General features: G+C 38.6%; 1 protein-coding gene across 1 annotated transcript in view; it reads left to right on the forward strand.

Annotated features, from left to right (window-relative positions):
* Nucleotides 1-23,074, forward strand: part of lhfpl4a (LHFPL tetraspan subfamily member 4a) — a 41,521-nt gene that overhangs the window by 8,412 nt on the left and 10,035 nt on the right. The window contains exons 2-3 of the mRNA XM_028023626.1: nt 18,266-18,502; nt 22,779-22,795. Of these exons, the coding sequence (XP_027879427.1) occupies nt 18,266-18,502; nt 22,779-22,795 (254 nt within the window). The remainder of the gene's footprint in view (nt 1-18,265; nt 18,503-22,778; nt 22,796-23,074) is intronic.

Below are 23,074 nucleotides of genomic sequence, written 5' to 3' on the forward strand. Positions count from 1 at the left end.
GTGATGCAGAGGAAGTAGATGTGATGAATAGTGTTAGGGAGCCAGAGGTGTGACCAAGTCACTGTGTTGCAAGTCTCAAGTAAGTCTCAAGTCTTTGTCCTCAAGTCTGAGTCAAGTCTCAAGTAAAGACAGGCAAAAGTCGAGTCAAGTCTCAAGTCAGGAACCTTTAATTTCAAGTCATTTCGAGTCGTTTTTATTTTATTTTTTATTATAATTTGCAATTATACAAAAAATTCAAATAATAGACCATTTGTTCGTTTTAAAATATGTATTTATCTCAAATAATAGAACATGTGTAGCTGAACACAAAGTATAAAAAACATTTTTAAATTGGACCACTTTATTGCCCAGTTCTGTTAAACTTGATATTCAATAAAAAAAGACGAAAATGCTGACATTTCCACAGAACAATACAAAGAACCATAACAGCAGTTTTTTCCTCTTTTCTCTGACCTGTCAAAACAATATATTGTCAATATAATTTCCCAACGTAGATGTCTTCAAACACAACAACCATCCTTAGATGATACTAGACCCGGCTCATCATCATGATGGGACAGAGAGACTCTGTTCCCTGTGTTCAGGTCCAGAATCTGCTTTCTGTTCCGGAGCTCCGCTCACTATCCACCGGCTTCCTGAGCTAACACGGTGCACATTATTTGTGGAGGCATTTGAAGGACCGGATTTATGGTAAATAATCACCAATTTAACCCGGAGTACACATGCTAACACGAAGTTAGCTAAAGTCAACTATCTTACAGCAAAAGAAAAGCGCCACCTACCGATCTTTGTGAAGCTTCAAATGCCGGACAAAGTTGGACGTCGTGGCATCTCCATCCGATATTCTCTTCTTGCATGTTTTACAAGTTGCAGTTCGTTTTTTAGTCGAAAGTTCATAACCTACGTAGCCAAAAGAAATTACTCGCGGAAGCATATTCGAGCGGTTATTTCGTATTTCGTTCCCTGAGCTCTGTAGCTTTGCCGCGTTTTTTTAAACGTCCAAATCCTGTTAATTTGATTGGTTGTGCTGCAGCTACGTACACATACATACATAAGGAGAGAGGAAAACCATAGTGACGGTCTGCGCATATTGATACGGAATGAGTGACATTAATTAATGACGCCACTTTATAAATAATGTGTTTTAAATTTTAAGACTTTGAGTAAAAAATATAAAGTCTTTTCAAGTAAACAGCTTCAAGTCCAGTCAAGTCCCAAGTCAATGGCATGAAAGTCAAAGTCAAGTCCGAGTCTTTGAGCATTTTTTCAAGTCAAGTCTCAAGTCGTGATTTTAACGACTCGAGTCTGACTCGAGTCCAAGTCACGTGACTCGAGTCCCCACCTCTGTAGGGAGCGACACCAAAACTCCCAGTGGACAGATTCAGAACATGTGAATATTTCTGTTCTGTGTTTCTGTACTCAATATTACACATAAGTTTTATTTCCAGTGCTTACTAGGGCCTTGGGAGGTTTTTACTGTTGTTTTTGTCTTAATGCTACTTTTTTATTGATAAAATCAGGAATACTTTAATTTTGTTTGTTTACAAAATCCTAATAATTTTCTAGCTTATGACGTCACATTTCTTTAGGACCAAGAGCCTTTGTTTGGGGGAGACAGACCATTTGATAATTACTATGGAGGTCTAGTGTATGTCAAGGTTACTATAGTTAATTAAAATTAACCAGATAACAAAAACTGAACTTGAGAAAACTACCACTAAGTGGAACTACAGTATATTGTAAATTATTGCAAATTTAAAACTAACTGAATTAGCCAAACAAAAAGTCACAGCAAAATAAAATTAAACTGTAATGAAAAACCCCAAACTATTTTAACCCTGGTGCATGCGACAGAAACTTAGAGATAAAACAGGAAGTTTGTTGCCTTATATTGATGCATTCACCTATTGGAACATCGGTGAAGGATGTTGCTTTCATTGGCTAACCTTCCTGTAAAATTCTGGGTGAGTGGCTCACCTCGCCGCAGAGATTAATGAGACTTATTGGTTTAGTAAAGGTTGAATAAAAGATGAGGACAAACTAGAAGCAGGGCCAAAGCGCTGGGAAGAATGTGGGGCCGTTGCCAGCACAGATTGACACAGAGCTTCTTGGCATCCACTAGCTGAAAACAGGCCAAAGTTGTTCTCTATATAAGATGAACTGACCAAAATGTGAATGAGGTTAAAACACTTGAAAATGACTTAAGGATGGCACACATGACTCCCAGCAATACATTGTGATTTTGCATCCCATGATGTCAAAGTAAAATTCTCAGGAGGAGATGTTGGATCATGTCATGTATACCTTTGTGGAGGATTGCAGTTAGCAGTAGTAGCTTAAAAGAGAAATAAAGTGTGTACCGTAGTGGATTTAAAGGGGCAGTATTATGTAAAGTTGAATGTTTTGAGCTTTATAGAATATTGTAATGTTATTCCCTCATCAAAAACATACCTGGAGTGTTGACTTGATTCTTTCATGCATGTTTGAGAAATCCTTTATTCTCCATGACAACCATTCAGCTGTAACCGCCTGGGTGGACTTAGCTACGCCTTCAAGGACAAAGCTCCTCCTCTGAGGTGCCGTTCCCAAGCTTCCACCTCACAGAGCAGCCCTCCGCTGTGACTGTCCCACTCAGCTCCTTCAGACTAGTAGAGGATAGGTTAATAGAGGAGCCATGTTGTGATGACTTTCTGAAAGCGGGGTTTCAGAAAGAGCAGGCACTTTTAAAAAATCAGAGGCCCAATTTCAAGGCATTTAATTACTAAGTCATACTTCTTTTAAGTCGTATTTAATATATACAGTATTTGTATAACAGCTTAAGATAACAGTTATTTGATTGTGCTATGAAATGGCACTACATGCCTGAAAAATACATAATACGACCCCTTTAAGTCATGCTGCTTCCAATATTTTGGGACTTAAATAAATTCAATGTCACAAGCCACAGAATAAAAAAAAAACACACAAAAAAACAGCATGTAGCCACCACTGCTATGGAATTTATACAAGTTACCTTCAGACGTCCCCAAAATGACCCAAAATGAACATCACCTAATCACATGCTACACCACACAGAAGATCTGCCTGCAATGATGAAGAGTCACTCACCTCAACATGCTGAATCCCTGGATCAGCTCCAGCTGACTGCGCAGTACACTTTATGTTTAGTACTGCTTCAAATGAAATTAATAATGTTAATAGTGTAATTATTAGATCACTCACAAACCGGTGGGGATAAAAGTTCACCATGGTGCATAACATGTAATTTGGCTAAAAAGGCTGATACCAATTCATCTTCCAAGGTCTGGTGCAACACATTTTAACAGACCACGTTGTTTCAGCTCACCCTTGTCTTCACCTCACTGGTCAAAGCAAAAAACAGCAGTGGGATTGAAGAAGTTAAAATTTTAAGCAAAAGTGACTACAGTGATTAGGATTAGAAAAGAGTACATCAAAGAGACATCCCAGACTGCGTTCCAGAAAAGGTTAGCAGCTGCTTCTTTTAGAAAGATTCACATACGTAGAAAGGGAGGAAATGTAGACCCTTGATGGTATGAAGAAGCCGAAGGGAGAATAAGAAATGTGACATCTGTAAGATTCTCCTACACTTGCTTAAGTAGTGGAAGGTAATGTTTAATGTTACAAATAGCAGATCCATTTTTGTCAGGTATATGCATTTGTATTTTTGAAAATTAGATTTGTTCGTAATCAACTTACCTGGTTAAATAAAATATAAAGTAAAATATTCAGCTCCTTAAAGTTTAAAGCAAACTCCAACAATAAATGTTAGCTTTTGCAAGTCAACTTGTGAACAAATTGACACAATTTTGGTCATGTGTCCACATCTACGAAAGTCGATTCAACACTTTGGATGAAGCATGTCGGGGACTTTATCAAATTATGAAAAATCAACTGTCAGTGAAGCACATCACATCACAGTCCCACACCCTTCCTTGTCTGGTTACACATCCAAACCTCTCTACAGAAATTCCTGTCAGTGCACCACAAATATCACTGCTATTTGTCATGCTTTCTTTTTTTTATATCCCTTTGTGTGTTATTAGGATCTTGGGACAATCTTGTCGACTTTCACTGATGAATAATTTCTAAAATATACCTGTCTATGGTGTCCATTATTACTTCCATAATACAGTGCACTGCTTCTTGGCATCTATTTTCTTCTTCTGCACATGCGGGTCACTTTGGGGTCCTAAACGTTTCCCACAGATGTCTGATTGCAAAATTAAGCATCAAGACCTGCGGTGTGAACACAGGTCAAGATGACAGACAACCTCTGGAGGACAGACTACTGCTTCTTTTCTTTTTTTTTTTCCTTTTTCTTCTCCGAAGAGTTTTTGTGGCGCTAGTGGCTCGTATTTTTTTTGCGACAGTAGGCAGACAGGAAAGGGGGGAGGACATGCGGCAAAGGTCGCCAGGATCGGGAGTCAAACCCGCGACGTCCATGTCGAGGACTAAGGCTTCCAAACGTGGGGCGTGCTAACCGCCGGCGCCACCACAACACGCCCCTGACCACTGCTTCTTAAAAACACCTTCCATCCAATAAAGCTTCAGTTATTGTGAGAAGAAAAATGGGCAAATATTTTTGACTCAATAGCTAGTTAAGACATACTCCAAAAATATTTGGAGTTCTGAATATAAATTGTATCTTTTAGCCTCCACTTCTCAACTACACTGTACTTTACGTTGGTCCATCCAAATCCCATGTAATACACTGACGTTTATGGTTATAACATGACAAAATGTGAAATGAGTGGTTTGGCACGTTTTTGGATGTCAATCACATACCAACACACCAAAGTTAACTGTCATACAACTTTTACATGTGAACAACTGACCGTACATGAACAGTCGTCGGTATGAAAAGAAACACCAGCTCTGAATTACATATGCTTAAAAGGGAAGAAACAAACTGAACTCTACTGTGAAGTTGAAAATGCTGAAAAACAAAACGTTGACTCTCTCTGAGGCATTAAAAAAATCAACAGCTCCCTGCGAATGGGTGGCTTCCTTCCCCTATCCCCCGTCTCCCCCAGTTATTTCTCACCTCAATGGGAATGTGAATAATGGGGTCATTTTGCTCTCAGAGCCCAGACTGAACAGCACCCCCCCCCCCCCCCCCCCCCCCCCCCCCCCCGCCTCTCGGACGTAAAGAGCAAATATAGGGCTGGATGTCCCAAAAGCACCTTGGCTCTGTGAAGAACCTTGCTGCTGCCACGTCTGCTCGGGTTTTGATTAATTCAGGAGGAAATGCTCTGGAGCTTTCGGTTAAACTTAAACCATGCTGGACAGAGATTCATTTTATCCTGAAATCTTTGAGGAACCTAAAAAACAAAAAACAAAAAGGGGGGTTGAACTTTTTAATCTCGACAGATCCTAAGAGATATTTATCATCTTCCATGTTTTCTAGTGGTTTTTTCTGTTGCTCGGGCAGATTTGAGGAACTATAGCAAAGCTCAGTAAGAGGCCAACCATTGCAGCTTGATGGCTCCCGTTCTCCCTCCTCCTCTCCATCAGCTCACCCATCCATCCTTAACGTCTGACCCTGTCTGCTGCAATATTAAACAGAACTAAGCAGGACATGGGCTAAGGCACAAGAGAGTCGCTGTATCTTGGGAGAATCGACCTGTCAGTGGCTGTTCGCTTGCTCTTTGTGCTTCTGTGTGTGTACGTGTGCTTACAAAATGTTGAAATATGGAAATAGCGTTGGCAAAGTAATAGTGAAAAAGAAAAAGAAATAATTGGAATGTTTGATGCCTGTCTGGGATTTTGGAGGTGTTTATTTTCAGTTTAGTGATTTTTTTCCCCCTGTCTGTTCATTTTCTGTGGCTACTTTGTGTGGTTTTGGATCACTGGGGCAGAAGAGGCTTGAGCTTATCCCACCAGTCAGCTGGTAAAAAGTGGGATGCGCCCCAGAGAGGTCGCCAGTCCATCACAGCAGCTGTGTTTTCTTTAATCATATAATTTGCACAAATTGAAATTACAAAATAAATGTGCTCAATGAAAACAAGATAATTTCGAAAACACACAAAAAATTTCAGCCATATCAAAATTGACGTATTTTGCAAAACTGCAATGGAAACAAGTCACATGATCAACTGCCAGATGTTGCTACTTTCGAAAATATCTAAAAAGACGACACAAAATCGTAGAAGGATGATGTTTTTTTTCTTTTTGTACAATGTGTGGCCAGCTCAACCAGAGCTCTCGCAGCATCACACAGCTCTTTAAAGGTTTGTGTCATTCCATTGTGTTGAATCCGTAACTCTTCTGTAAAATTGCTGAATACAGTTTCCCCAAAATGGCACATAGCCTCTTCCAAGTAAAAGAGGTTTGTCACTCCAAAGCCTGAATAAAACACCAACATCTCCTCTGATGGACGGTAGATGATGAACGCCAGCTGGCTGAATTATGAATATATCTTATGTAACAGTTGACATGAAATATATTCTGCTGCCATGATTTTTAATGTCTTGTCGCATGATTAAGCTTATTCATATCTGATTTTAATGCCATTTCTTATTTAATGGAAACACCCAAAATTTCGAAATTGTGTTTTTTGACATTAGCAGAACATAGACAAAGATTTGTGCAAAATTGTAATGGAAACACAGCTACTGTTTTCTGTAAGGACATTGGTGTTTCTCAGAGAGCGGTTTACGTGGGTCTAAATGTTAAGAAATGTTGTGTTTTTTGGTGGAACATGAAGTTCTGTTTCTTTGTGAAATGCGTGTGTCACTAATGACAGAACCCTATGTATTGGGGTGGAGGGTGCAAGCAATGACATTTAAGTGACATCCTGGTGTCTTTTCCCGTTCTTAATAAACAGTTTGTGCTGCTAAGAGACAGTCGGAAAACAAGTTTACAATGGTGTGAAATGACTGATGAAACTGAGCAGTTTTATGGGTAAGTGTTAAACTCAGCTGTTTAAAGTTGATGAATGTTGTAAGCCTGCTGATCCAAAGTGTCCAGAAAGCTCATCAAAATGCCAAAATAATGTAAGTTATTGATTACTTATTGATTAGAGGCTTCAGTAGAGGAATTGCCACAAATGAGGTGTGGAGATTATCGTGCCTTCCAACTTAAATTTTAGGTATTATCTCTAAATTTATTTAGCTCAAAGTGTATTCTTAATTACAGTTTCAAACACATATTTTCCATCTTGGATGGACAGATGAATGTAAGTATGAATGGATGAGCAAAAGCCACCAAAGGAGGTGAGTAATATTTGACATGCAGGCTGTTCACTTATGTTCATCTCTACAAACTTGCGTCTATCCATGGTTGCAAATAATCTAAACATTTTAGTTAACATAAAAAAAACTTACTTAGGTATCATAATTAAAGAGGCAATAAATAACTTTTATAAACGTTTATAAAAAGTTTGTTTTTACATATCTGTTAAAGTAGTCACTATATCCTGACAGGAGAATATGAGACAGGTAATCTGTTGCCTCCCCCCTGTGGTTGTACTGCATCCACATTAATGCACCTGTCCCAGTCAGAAACAACCAATCAGAGCCAGGAGGAGGGTCTTTGCAGGTTATTAATGTGTTGCAGCTTTGCTAATGGCAGATAATAAAAAAAAACTTAATATTTCAGGAAAATTGTCAATTTCTTGAGTTCCTGTTTCCCTCCTTGCCTATGGAGGGGAACAAGCGCTTAAATATCGCTTCCTTCAAGACACTGAGTGTAACTTCTTTACTCACAATATGCAAACAAAAATGGAGTGACATCAGATTTTAGTGGTTGTGGGATTTCTCTTTTCTGGCTGGTAAACAAAACACACACCACTTCTCCCTTCAGTGCCAGAATCATGAGTTTGTTTTGCTTGTATTTACCCAAAATGCCCAGCACTACAGTCTTCTTCCAGTCCACTTAGCATTCAGATATACATACAAGCCGCAGAGGAGCTCACGTCAACAGAACCAAAACCTAGATTTTTAAGCGGATCGGACTTCCGTTTTTTTTTTTGTTGGGGGGGGAGGAGGGGGGGGGGGGACTCTTTCAATTGTACACTCACACCTCCCCAAATCAATCAGACTTTCTAGGCAAACAGATTGGAGTTTGATGAAACCAAGCTAAATAGTGCTGGTGTAAATGCACCTTAAAACTGAAATTCTTAGTGTTTTTGTGTGTTACATCGATACGTTGTAATAAAAGACGATCAGGTAAACTTCAACACTCAGTGCTGCTTTTGAGTCAATCAAAAATCTAGCCAAGTTCATTGTTTAGTTCTGCTCTTTTAAAGGAAGTCAAGGAAATGAAGAGCATAATAATCTTTCAGAGTGCATTGTGTAGATGGTAAAAACCAAGTAGGAATGGGTGAAACAAAGGAAAATATCTTCCATGCATGCAGACATCATATACCCCTTAGTAAATAGGTGTATTCAGACGTCTGTTCACATGAGTTAGCACATAAATGGGACTTTACTTGAATTAGGACGAAAACGTAAAATTGACGAGGTCAAGATTAAATAATTAATGAGGACTCCTTCTGAAACTTGTATTTTTTTCCCTCTACATAATGCATTAAATTGCACACAAGCTTTCTAATTTTGCCAGACGGACATGTATTTCTCTCTCGCTCCCCAGCAGCTCCTGTTAAATCAATGCAGCAGCAGAAATGCAGAGCGATGCAGAGGGAAGAGTTTCCCCGGGGGACATCCCCGCCTCCTGCTCTCTCTGAGATTTCTGTCTGCTTTTCTCAACCAAACGTACATGTTTTAATTATCAGGCAGTTAATAAATAATTCCAAAGTCACTAGGGTGCTTCTAAAAATATCCCCACAGCTAAATAATGGATTCCTTTGACCCCTCTCTTCATTGTTACTTAGTCTGAATATGTGTGTCTGGGGCCTGAGCGAGAGACAAAAGGAGAAATATGAGAAAAAATGATTTTACAGTTCTTCATCCTTGCTCTGTCATAGAGTTCATACATACTTTTTTTATCACATAATCCCAAACTTATTCATGTTTCCTATTTTTAAATAAAAAGTCCAAAGTTTTGATGTTGATATTCTTATGAAGGATTTTGATACAGACTGTATTAAAACAATACCTCAACCAAAAATATTATGTACTAAAGTGTACAAAAAGAACAAATCAGAACTAATGTGGCAGAGCTAATCCAACATTGTGCAGCTACAAGCAGAAGAGTCACAAAAGAATTTTTTTCAGATGAAGATGTTACACATGGATGCATAAGTAGAGGATTCAAACCACCATGGAACACTGTCCGGCATTATGTGGTCTGCCCGACCACTGCTGCAGCATTGATTTAACAGCTCTCAGAGCTGGAAGTTTGGACTTGGACTTTTGTCAGAGCTTTGCCTTATAAATTGTTGAAAATGAATAAAATTCTCACCCGTCAGTAAATGGAAGCATCCTCACAAAGTTTGTCCCCTGCATGCAACTTCCTTCTTATTCAGTCGATGAAAGAGACAAAAGGGAGGAAAGTGCTAAACCAATATTCCATTTGGTAAACTGTCCGCAGTTTATCTTTATCTTTCCTTTATCATTCCACACATCAAGACTTCATCATTATCTCTGGAGAGTCATCAACATGTATTTAATAAATATCAAAATGTCAAAAACACACAACACATTTGCACTTAGACAGAAAGGCTGTAACGACGTATCAAAAGAGGCAGAGATCAGTGCCAAGTGAGCCGGTGAACTCTGGCAGCGAAGCATCTTGTAAAGAGCGCCGTCAGCAATTTACGGTCTCAAAAGAATCCCCCTCCTTCCCTCCATCATCACAATACACACAAACACACTACGCTGTAATAAAAGCTCGACATATTAGCAAGGAGGGCGTCCATTAGCTGGATGGCGAACATTGAGCCGAGGTCCAGACACAGAGGCAAATAGAAAGGGCAGACCCCAGACAGCTTTACGACTTTATGGCGATCTCTTAATGCACTTGTGTTCACACCTTTGTACTCCAGAGATCTGTGTTAGACTTCGAACTCAACAAGAAGCTTTTGAAGTAGGACAAAACGTCCACAGGAAATTAGCGTAAAGGATTTTTGATAGTTTTATAGCTTAATTTTTTTTGTCATGTATATGTAATAAATCTGGTAACTCACATTGTTTTGCAAACAAAATATTTATTTTTGTCAACCTTCATCTCCAATATATCTTACTTAGAAGACACTGAACTTCACCAGTGAGTTGGGGGTGTGGCCAGTACCAGTTTATTTGGATTTAAAGTGACAGTGGTTCTACAGCAGCTCATTCAGTATAGACTCATAACAGGCAGAACTGATCAGACTAAGATCTTATTATATAAGAAAGATTTTACATATATAAAAAAAAATGTAATGAGTAGGTTTTGTATAGGCCATAGACCTATCCTAACCTGTTAAAGAGCACATAATTTTAACAAATATCACACTGTAAATAAAATTACTTTTATCTTTTAAAAATCTGCAAAATTTAAAAGTAGGTTTTAAATTCTTTCAAGCTTCTCTTTAATAGCATTTCCTGTTCAAGTTCTTTTCAGTCATTGCAAGTCACTTCTCCTCGTCTTGTCTGACACAGTGAACATGTTAGGAATAACAGTAATGTAGGCTGAAGCTGGCCCGGCCCAGACCTAAAAAAAAAGTCCGCCTTGGATGGCGTCACAGCGAACACGGAGTCAAGATGCTCAGAAGAAGTAGTGTGAAGCCTCCTTCACGCTCACACACACACACAGGACAGTCGCTGTATTTTTAGAAGTGTTACATAATATCTGTGACGTTTTGTTTTAAGAAAAAAAAAATGGGTGAAGACATTTAGATGAAACAGTCTGGGAAAAACTTATGTAACCAGTCTATAAATATCATTGAGATGTTATAAATAAATTATCTCAGTCATTTAGCTTAGCGGGACACCAAGCCTATGTTTCCGACTGTTTTTGGGGGATTTTTTTTGGTTCAGAAAAACGAACGAAGAAAGAATGAGAAAGAAAGAAATCACAATGAAGCTAAATTCTCTAAATACACACTTGTTTCCTTTTGGCTCTTTTATTCTTCAGCTCTTCTTCCTTGCTGCTTTTCAATCCACCTTTTGTGTTCAGTCCCTCTGCTTGAGGCCTTTGAAGTTCCTTCCTCCAAGTTCAGGACGCAGTATCTTGAGTAGCAGGAGGAGGGGGAAACCCCCTTCCAGCTTCAAAGGTTTTTTTTTCTTGGGTTGAGGGAAAGTGGAGGTTATTTTTAGCCCTGTGGCACCCACTTGAATATTTTGAGGTGGAGAAAAAAGACAGAAAGCGCAGGAGAGACTGTATCAGATGGCCGTTCTCACAACCAAACAAGCAAGATTTTATAACCCCATCATACTATAGACAGAGTTATAAATTTGAGCACCGTGGCTCATCTCAAATATAACAGCAATGACCCAATATTATTATTTAGTTTTGCTTTATGCAACTCAAATGCTAAAGTATTTCTAAATGTGAAACCACTTTAAAGTGATGACTCTCATTTTGCTGTGATTTGCTAAATTCACAGCAAATCACCTTTACAGTAAGGATGCATTCACACTGGGCCTGTCTGCTTCAATTTAATCGAACGGCAGTTCGTTTTGTCTAGAAAGTCTGGTTTGTTTTGGGAGGTGCGAAATGATAATTGGACTCTTTTTTGTGTCGATTCCTTCAGTGGTTTTTGGTGCAATGACACCACAGGCCAGGAGGGGTACAGGTTTTTCCAACGGGTTTGGTTGGTTTGACACAGGACAGTGTCAAAGGAAACCACAAGAGCTGAAAATGTAACGAATGTTGCAAGTTTGGTCCCCAATGGAACCAAGTCTACCAGACTATAATGCTTAAAAACACCCTGAGATTTAAACCGTTGTAAAGCTAATCTTTTAATCTCAACTTTGTGCTCTTGACAAGAAACAAGGATAGTAAGCTCTAATTGGGGTTTTTTCACCCAACTCTGAGTGAATACAAGATAAAATGGTATTTAAAACATTTTGAAAGTGCTGTCAGTGTTTTGACGGTCAGGGCACTCATAACCACAATCTAGCCATTGGTAGGGTTTATGGTGAGGGAAGAGGGAGTGCGTGAAGTAGGCCGCTGTACTGTCATTTCTGAAAATCAATTGTACAGAGCTGTGTCTAAAGCAGAGATTTTAAAAATAACCACATTGGAAGATCTTTTTGCAAACCTGTTTATCTCACCCCCCCAAAAAGCAGACATACAAAAGCAGCAGAAGATGGTAGAGTCCTGAGAAATTATTCACATACATTCACTTTTTACACATTTTGTGATCTTGCTAATGTTCACAAAGTAGCTCATATTAACAAAGTAAAAAGCAGTTAATGAACCAAGCATCTTGGTTCATTAATTAAGTGACCAATAACCCAGTTGTAACTATGTTTCCTTTCAATTGAAGTGAATTTTGTGCAAACTTTTACAATTTTGCAAGAAAAGAAGGAAATTAGGCATGTTTCCAACTACCGGTTTAGTGTAAATCAACCAGGCAAAAGTGTAATGACGTCAAATGTTGATGTTACACAAGCCAAAAACCCCCTCAAGCAAGTATACACACTTTTTGATGAATTTTGCTGTTTCAATCAACCTTTTCTAATCCAATACTGCAAACATTGATGTAAACATGCCCACTCAGGTTGAGCTTTATTGTTTCCTAGTAGTGACAGGAGAGCCACTCTCCACATGACAGTTATTTTATTGTAGTGTCTTCAAATAGAAGGAGGCCAACGGAAACTAAATCCTCTGGTCTGATAACGCCAAAGTAGAACATTGTGGCCTGAACTCCAAAAGTCATGTCTGGGCATAAACAGGGGGTAATCGTGACCTCTCTAACACCATCTTTCCTGTGAAGTTTACTAGTGAATAAGTTGCTTATAAATGAATAAGTTGCATTTGTCAGCAGCCAAATGCAGAGGGATTGTTCAAGAAAGCCTCAATTAAAGTGCATTGGAGCTCAAGCTAAGTTGACAGTTCATCTTCTCACCTGACACTGACATAAAGAATTCAGCCAAGATAACAAAGGAATTTGTGAGTGTCCTCCAGAGGCTGATAAAACTTTAGAGGATCTGTAAAGGAAGAAAACTGAGAAAATTTCCAAAACGGAGTTGTGCTATTATGTTATTGACACATACCCACGAAGACATCAGACTGTGGTTGCTACCAAAAGTGCTCCAGCAACATTTTAAAACCATGAAGACACTGGATCAACAAACTTTTGGTAATAAAAACAATGCCAGTCTTTTTTAAGGGTGCAGTAAGATGTAAGATCCAACTTTTTTGAGCTTTACATCATAATATAATGTTTCTACCTAATCAAAAGCATACCTGGAGGGTTGCTTTGATTCTTTCATGCATGTTTGAGAAATCCTTTAATCTCCATGGCAACCATTCAGCTGTGCAAGGTTGTCTCTGGGTACTCCGGCTTCCTCCCACAGTCCAAAAACATGGCTGTTAGGTTAATTGGTCTCTCAAAATTCTCCCTAGGTGTGTGTGTGTGCATGGTTGTGTGTCCTGTCTGTCTCTGTGTTTCCCTGCGACAGACTGGCAACCTGTCCAGCGTGTACCCCGCCTCTCGCCCAGAACGTTCGCTGGAGATAGGCAAAAGCACCCCTCCCAACCCCACTATGAGACAACTGTGTTAAAAAATGTATGGATGGATGGATGGATAATAGAGGAGCCATGTTTTGATGACTTCCTTCTCATTGAATTCAATGAGAAAGTGTGTCCAAACTTTTGGTCTGTATTGAGTACAGACCAAAATTTTGGACACACAGTTGTGTCCAAACTTTTGGTCTGTACTGTAGATTCAAAATATCTGTGAGACAGTAATTTTTGTCGGTTATGTTTATGGCCCCTGAAGATGGAGCTCCTATCCCTACGTCTAGAGCAGTGACATCACGTTCCAAAGCTCTATTGTCAGTGTGAACATTCTGAGTGTTGCGGTTTTAACATACTGTAATGTAACTGTAATTACTTTAGATTTGAGTGTTAGTGCAGACAGAGAGACCTTGAATTCCACAGATATCTTCCCGCTCTCTCAGCGTAATTTGCGCTCATGAACACATGTAATTGCAGCTTCTACAGCTTGGACTAATTGAACGCCATAAATAACTGCTACCACAATGGGAAATAACCGGTAAATGAGTTGCCATCAGGCTGAAACATTGAAACCACCAACCCCCTTTTTGTGCGTGCAGGGGTGTGTATGTGTGTGTGTGATTCTCGAACACTAGAAACTTTGGATGAGCTTTATGCCAGGAGGAGGCACATCCATCAAAATTCCATAAAACATGTTACCTGATGCTCATTACCATGCTAATGATTTTATCGTCACCCATCATGGCTAATATCCCGCATAAAGGTCATAAAAGGAGCTAATAACATGATGATTTCCCATGATAATGGCTTCCTTTGCTCTCCCTCTCTCTCTTTACTTACTGTATTATCATCGTTATATTCTCTCATTACAATCATATTGTCAGAGCGGCAGGCGCAGTTTGAAACGGTGTACATCCCAGCCTAAAATAGGACTCCTTGTGTTTGCATGTTTACACAGAGAGGTGGTGACTAATCTCATATCCTCCTTCATCTGTTGCCATGAGTTCACCGCCCACCATTTTCTCATAATGGCTTGCCAGTATGTTAAAAAAAAAAAAACAGGTTCAGTGGGAATCACCAATATTAGATAGTAGAGGCGTATGATTAATCAACTTCACTTTTATAGCCAGAATTCTCACCTATAGGATATACAGGCAGGTTTGAAGATACACTCATAATAGAACAAATATCTGAATTAATGTCCCCCAGGAAACAGCACGTCAACCACCTGCTTTCTGTAGACATCAAGAAGCTTCTGACATAATTCTGGGTGAATACCTGCACTCTCTTCTGATCAAAAATAGTAGAGCTGGTTTAACTCACTTGGTTTCATTTCATAGAAGGCACTGCTAAGAGCAGTCCACAAATTTCAAGTTGAAGTCTGAACCGTATGAGAAGCTTTACCTATTCCAGACTATCGTTACCTGCATTTCTATTTCCCACATAATTGTGCAAATTGGAATTTAAAAAATAAATTTGCTGAACAGAAACACGCCAATATCTGTATTTTGCATAACTGCAAAAAAACACTTTATTCGCATCACACGAGTTAGATGATCAACAACCGTCTTCGTCTTTTACATCCTGGTGTAAAGGACGACAGCAACAGGCAGTGGTAGGAGGATGATGGCGCGGCATGTTTTTTAATGACTCATCACATGAATAAGACTAGTCACATGATTTTAATTGTGTTTCTTATTTAATGGAAACACTGCAATTGCGAAACTGTGTTTTTTGGACTTTCACAATGTTTGTGTCCAGAATGTGTGGGGTCTGCAGAGATGTATCTCCCCTTTTCTTGACCCTAACCTTGAATAGAGGAAAGATCTGCCCCCGGTGATCCTCTCTGCAGACCTGACTGTTGGTTGCAGTCTTTTCCAGTCCTGTTTCAGGATGAGCCAAACCACACATTGATGGTCAAACAAAACACGTTTTGAATAATGGAAGACCAGCAGCTCCTGTGCTGCTGGTCACAGCACAAGACCAGCAGCACTCGAATTGTACATTTTGAGTACAACTCAGATTGTACTCCCCAAGTTGTCACAGAAAGTCCAGTCTCTGCTGGGCCTTCTTCTGAACACTATCTATGTGTGAGGAGAAGACTGTCTGAGGTCCTGAGGTAGGACGGTTCCTAGAAACCAGAAGTGACCCACTGTGGACACAGTGTAGTTGGGGATGATGAGGGCAGGTAGTGTAGGGGGTGTTGTCTGGAGGACTACCATCATCTGTACCTCCTGATGTTGCTAAAAAACAAAAACAAAGTTCTGTTCAACACATTGGGTCTTTGGGTGACCTTATGGTGCATTTAAATTTTCTCGGAAACCAGAGCTCTGGGCTAGGACTGACATCATCACCAAGTTAAGCTAGTCCAGTTACAGGTTGGACAGCACTGATCAGTTTGTTTTGGTGCTAGGCACAACTAATCAACAAACCTATGATACCATCCTTTAAATTTCACATATTCCATCAACAAGGGACATTCTCACAAATTAAGGTTGTACAATGTGTGGCATGGGGTTAAAATAATAATAACACAAATTAGCGTGGTGAAAACCAGCTCCTTGTTCTATGCTGTGTTACATCCGGAGTGTCTGGACTCTTGACTATTGAGAAACGATTCCTTTCTGAAGATGTGGACTCTGTTGAGGTTTGAAATTTTACCCAATCGCTACAGTTTGCCTGTGACATATGCAACACGCCAGTTCGATGAAATTGCCTGTGCTGTAAACAACCATCCTCCACTGTGAAGACGGAAGTGCCGATCTGCACAAGATGGCTGTTATTGTTGATTCAATATTTGGAAGCGTTGCCAACATGGACTGAATGTTTTTGTTCACTTCCTCCACTGCAATTGCTAAAACTACAGGAAGAATATATTCTAAACAGCTGAGCTCCGTTAAATGGAAAGGAAGCACTAAACCACTGATTTGGCTAAATTTGAGTGACTTTTTGTGTGCATCACAAAAGGTACTGCCTGTGGAAAACAACTGACTGCTCTGAAAGGAATATCTACTATGCATGTCCCATCTCTCTGTGAACCCACTGCTTTACTTACAGCCCCACTAAGGCACACAGCGATGACTGCTAGTTAAACAGTGTTGGTGAGGACAGAATAAGGCAAAATCAGCTCCCTTGGTGATGCACACATTGATGAATGAGCAGGTGCAAAGTATGGATTGCCCTCTCTGTTGTAGCGTTGAGAATGCATACATTCATTTCCATCCATCCATCCATCCATTTTCCGGTCACCCTTGTCCCTAATGGGGTCGGGAGGGTTGCTGGTGCCCATCTCCAGCTACGTTCCGGGCGAGAGGCGGGGTACACCCTGGACAGGTCGCCAGTCTGTCGCAGGGCAACACAGAGACATACAGGACAAACAACCATTCACACACACACTCACACCTAGGGAGAATTTAGAGAAACCAATTGACCTGACAGTCATGTTTTTGGACTGCGGGAGGAAGCCGGAGTACCCGGAGAGAACCCACGCATGCACAGGGAGAACATGCAAACTCCATGCAGAAAGACCCCGGCCGGGAATCGAACCCAGGACCTTCTTGCTGCAAGGCAACAGTGCTACCAACTGCGCCACTGTGCAGCCCTACATTCATTTCCCTGAAGGGCTTTACAGTGTGTGCTGTCAACACTTTGATTCTGCATGTGATCTATTTCTCTGTTTTTCACGCCATAAGACTTCCTGCATCATTCTTTTTCTTTTTCCTGCTGACCTGTGTGCTGCCTCCTGCTAGCTAATGGTTATTATGGGTATACGTTCAGAAATATGTGTTATTAGAGTCTTGCAAGCTAATGCTACAAAGGACTTAATTTGCTGTAGTTGAGGTATTACAAGGATTGAACAAAACTACACATTTAATGCAACTATATATGAAGAACACACACTCTTGAATCAGTAACTGCGTTTCCATCAACCATATAATTGTGCAAATTGAAATTACAAAAATAAATTTGCCTAATTCATGCCAATTCAGAAAAAAACTCACTTTTTTTATATAAAAAAAAATTGTGATAGGATGAAGTGGTGTTGCAGTCGTATCAAACTAAATGCATTTCACAAAACTGCAATGGAAACATTTTTCTTTGTATCACACAACTCAAATAATCAATGGCCAGATGTTACCACTAGCAAAAACACCGAAGAAAACAACAGGAAGTAGTAATAGCATGGTGGCTTTTCTTTGTTTTTGTTGGACAATGTCCTGCTGGCTCTACCAGAGTTCTCCAACATCACGCGGTTCATAAAACGTTGCGTGTTATTCCAATGTGTTTAATTCATAGCACTTCTGTAAAATTGGTGACTACAATTTCCCCAAAACACAAAGCTGCTCTTAAGAATAAGGGACTTGTCACTCCAAAGTCTGAATAAGACGCGAACATTTCCTCTGATGGACAGTAGATGATGAACGCTAGCGACATGTCTGGATAATAAATGTACTGTATCTCATGTAGTTTTTTTACATCCATCGCTGCCAGGATTTTTAATGACTTATCGCGTGATCAAGCTTAACGTGTGATTTTAATTTGAGGTCTTATTTAATGGAAACACCACAATTGCAAAATTGTGTTTTTTTCAACATTAGCACAAAGATTTGTGCACAATTGTAATCCTTGTTCCCACGTTAACGTAGGACATATTCTCTCCCATTTCCCTGCTCAGGAGTGTGCCTGGTGCTGGGTTGCATGATCTTCCCCGACGGCTGGGATGCGGAAGTGATCCGGGATATGTGTGGGGAGCATTCAGGGAAATACTCTCTGGGTGACTGCTCAGTACGCTGGGCCTACATGCTGGCCATCATGGGCATCCTGGACGCCCTCATCCTCTCCTTCCTGGCCTTCGTCCTGGGAAACCGGCAGACAGACTTCTATCTGGATGATCTGCAGACAGACAACAAAGGTGAGTAAAGGTCGACTCAAACATAAGAATTCAGGTTTCCTCAACAGTCTTTGTATTTTATTAGAAAGTTGAGTTCAGCACTGGCATTAATAAAACACTGTGTGTGGTTGTTTGCTGATATAAATGAGTGGCAAAAGAAATCATAAAATTTGTGAAAGATTTCTGTGATCCAGGAAAGAAACAATGAAAAAATTAAAGAAAGGAAAAAGGAAGTAAGTACAAAAATGGGCAAAGACAGAGCAAAATAAAGGAAATGGGGAAAAAGAAAGAAACAACAAAGGAGAAGGGAAAAAGAACAAAGAGAAAGAGAAATGAGACAGAAATAAATATGAAAAAGAAGGAAAGAAGGAGATAAAGTTATTGTCAGACAGATAAAGTATGATAAGAATCTTTCTATGAAGAGTATATAAATATCTGTCTTCAATGCTATTTACTATTCTGACTTTTTTTAAGATATGCCAAAAAAAATATGGCTAAAATCAAAATAGTCTCTTCAAGAATCCCTTACATTCTTTCAGAAAAGGAGATTGAATGATTTATTTGGCCACAATGTGTTGAAATTAATTGGTGGTTTTCTAGCTATTTCGGTTTATTTCATGTTTCACCAGAAATAGAATATGCAAAGAGAATTTATTTTCAAATAATTTATGTTGTATTTCTGTCAAATTATATGTTTAAACACAATATAACTTTTCTATGCTGTCAATCTTCCAATCTTTTAATTTTCATGGTTTTTGAGGTGGTTGATTAAAGCTTGTCGCCATCCACTACTTTTACACAACAAACATCTTCTGCAAAGATATTCAAATTGATAAAAAATGGGGAGTTAAAATTGAATTTGCGCAGGAAGCCCAACATGCTCTTTACAATGGCTGAACATTCACAACACTTTTACACCAAATTTCAAATCTATGCATCGCTCTAAAGTAAAATTGAGTTTGGACCCTAAACGCCCAGTTTGTTTACTCAGCATTTTCCACATATTGAAAATCTGTCAGTGGCAAAGATTGAGAATCTTATTGAAAAATACATATATGTTGTAAAGGAGAGTCAGTATAGATTTAGATCAACACCTATGGCAGTGATATAGATAGTGGAAAATATAAGTAGAATTAAATTAAAAATGTAGATAGTAAAACATATCCGGTGGGGATTTTAACTGACCTGGAAAAAGGCTTTGATACTATTGAGCATAAGATGATGCTACAAAAATAGAAAGATATGAGTGGAGTGGAATAGAAAAGAACTAGTTAAAAAATATCTTTGTATTAAACAACAATTTGTACAGATTGGTCAGTCAGAGTCTGAATCTTTGAATGTTACTTGTGTCCCATAAGGCTCAGTATTCGGTCCCGAACACTTCATTACATACATCAGTGATAAATGTAGAGTAAATGTAGATAAACATGCTGACATTAGTTGTGTTTGCAGATCATACAACCTTATTTCTTATGGGAAAGAAGAGAGACATTATAATTACTTGGAAAAATTCAATAAGACCGAAGGTTGGTTTCATCAAAAGTGTTACTTTCAAAACTATATTTATGTAGTTTGAAAATTGAGAAATGGATGAAAATGCAGAATTGGAAATTTATACTGTACGATCGTCATTAAAAGAGTGTTTAAAAACAGTTTTTGGGTGCAATTTTGGGATCAATCAACTTTTTGAAAATGTGTATAATAAGAGTCCTAGTGATTCTGGGGAAAGACAAACCATGCAGTGTCAACACATTGGTGATATGAAAGTATACTAATAATATAAGTATTATTTCAGAAATACACAGTATACAGTATATACAGTGTATAAAGCTCATGGAAAATATTCTCCCTGCTTAACTAAATTGATTTCTGTCTTGATAAATCCAATGAGACCAGGATCCCATTAAAACTTTTAAATCCTCCCCTTTAGGCTGGTTTTAAATTGCTTTGCTGGAATTTTACTTAGGTTTCAGACAGAACCTAATCTTATTTAAAGTTACACACGTTACCTAATTCAATATACTGTTCTTGCATTTGACGGTTTAAAGATAACTAACTTACAGTGTCATTTATACATTTAGTAACTAATTTCACTAGATAAGTTGCTTTTAAATCTGCACTCCTAGCGTTTTAGGTAAAAAAAATAGATCCTTCATTTAAAAGTAGCCTGAAAAGGTAAAATTGTCCAACTTTTCTAATTTCTTGATCCTAAACTGAGCCCATTACCATTATCAGGAGTGAGATTTGCTTGGTTCAGAATGAATACACTTCAATCTGACCTCTGTATCTCCAGCCAAATTGCTCTCAGTGCTGAATCTAAGAGTGAGGGAGAGTCCTCTGGGAGCTTTCTGACAGTTTGCATGGTATTGCATCAGGGCAGGCCAATCACATTGTTCTATGCTCTAAGAAGAAAGGGGAAGAGGAGGAAAGGAAGAGCGCTGGTGGAAGGGCACAGGCAGGAGATATTATTTTTGAACAATAAAAGTCTTCTTATATAAGGATTTTGTGTTTGATCTGACTCCAAAAACCCAAAGTGCATCATCACAAAACAAAGATCAGTGTTTAAAAAAAGGGGGAGAGGGTGGATGGGGAGAAAATTTTTTTTGACATGAGACATAGTAAATGGTGAGAGGAAAGCAAAACAGTAAGAAAAAGAGAGAAGGAGGGAGAGGAAGAGTCAGAGTACAGTGACATAAGATGTCTCGGTTTTTCTGACGATCTATCTTCATGATGGTTTCCATGGTAACTGAGATATTCCAGAGCGTGGGCGTGTCTTTCTGTTCTTATCTGATTAACCTCGCTGACTGTTTCTATGAGTTTACACATAAAACGCCCACCAATCCCAGCACTATATCAACTGCATTTTATAATGATTCTGCCCTGGTGCAGAAACCCTAACAAGTTTAATGTTTTACCTTCACAGTTTTACTTTAATAATGAATTGAAAATGAATATGTTGGACCTTCAGCTGTATAGAGATAGGATCACAGTTTTCATCAGGGTCTTTCCGGGGTCGCAAGTGACTCTTTGGTTTAATTAATATGTTAAACAATCAAATATTTCCCTTTTTTGTTTCATTTAATCCGTCAGGTGAATTTGGTCAGAACCGCAATAGCTTTCAAATATAAAAGATTAAACAGTGCACCATTTGTGCCATTCTAGAAATAGTTCAGTTAAAACACATCTTATGCTGACCAACAAAAATGTAGTGCTTTTGGTTTATTTCATACTATAGGGTTGGGTTCTGGATTTGAGCTAGCATAGTAAATTAGATTTTCAAAACACACAATGGACTAAAAGTCTAATATAAAGGCTTCTTTGACTTAAGATCATTGTTTTTTGAGTACCATTTTGCAGTTAAATGAGAATACAAAAAATGAAATGGAACACACAATATAAAAATTGAATTTGATAATAAAATACCTATCTAAACTTAACTCAAAAAAGGAAACGACTTTTTCTGCAATAAATCTTATATTGAATTTAATTTTCTCATGTATGGCCTCTTTTTTTCCCCACTTGTGTCCCAAACCAATAAACAATACAAAAACAAGAGTCAATAGCAGAACAGACAGTTTGATTAGAACTGCAAAATTAATGAAGCACACAAATATAATAAAACACACAATGTGCCGAGACAACAAATTGCTTGCTACCATTTTTTTTTGCTGAAACTGTGAATATTGAACGTAGCTAGCGCTAGTCCATGCTAACAACTTAGCTTTGACATATCTACTTACAATCAAAGTCAGCAGTTAAATTTACATTATTAGAATTTAATCAGACCTTCAGTTCAGAGACGTCTGATCAGCTTGTTATGGCCTTCAAAATGGCCGTCTATGAGGACTGATTATGACCCTTTAGGTCTCTTTTAGGCAAAAAAATACATCCGGCCCAATGTTTGTTTACAACTACCCAAGATTTGGGTTGAATTAATAATTTACCAATTCTAGTTTTTTATTACCTATTGAAATGTAAAATATGATACAATCTATGATAAAGGCAGGTCTTGAAATAAGTGAATTGAAATACTATATAGATATTAAAAAGTGGATCATTTTACCTTCGCAATTTTATTTAATTGTAGGTAATTCACAAAATACTTCCACGTGAAAGTGTATGTACACAAAGGGTCAAATATAGTTTCAAAGCAGTGTTTCCCCCCCAGCAAGAAGATGACCTAAATGCTTTACACAAACTTATTTATAAGTGTATTCATGTTTTTGCAAAACTGTGCAATTCCTTCTCATTGTGTGTTGCAGTATGTAAGCTAGTTTTTCCTTCTCTGTCTTTGCAGATTTTGCTGTTTCGAGGGTAAGTTGATCTGCAATACACATTTTTTGTGAGAACAGTTGAAGAATATGCTTGAAATAAAACAAGTCTGTGTGTATATGGAATAACCTTGTAAGTCAACAATACATAGACAGTTTTGGTTTTCGGTCTGGTTTCCCTCTGTGATGGCCCAAAGTAACTCAGTTTATTTCCACATTTAAAGAGGCTCTTATAGCACCCTCCTGAAAATGCCTGGAGGGAGTTGTTCATATGACTTCTACAGAATCCATGTAGACCAGCCAATTTCATGAGAGTAATTCC

The sequence above is a fragment of the Xiphophorus couchianus genome, chromosome 1 (genome assembly GCF_001444195.1).
Source record: "Xiphophorus couchianus chromosome 1, X_couchianus-1.0, whole genome shotgun sequence".
Taxonomy (NCBI): Eukaryota; Metazoa; Chordata; class Actinopteri; order Cyprinodontiformes; family Poeciliidae; genus Xiphophorus; species Xiphophorus couchianus.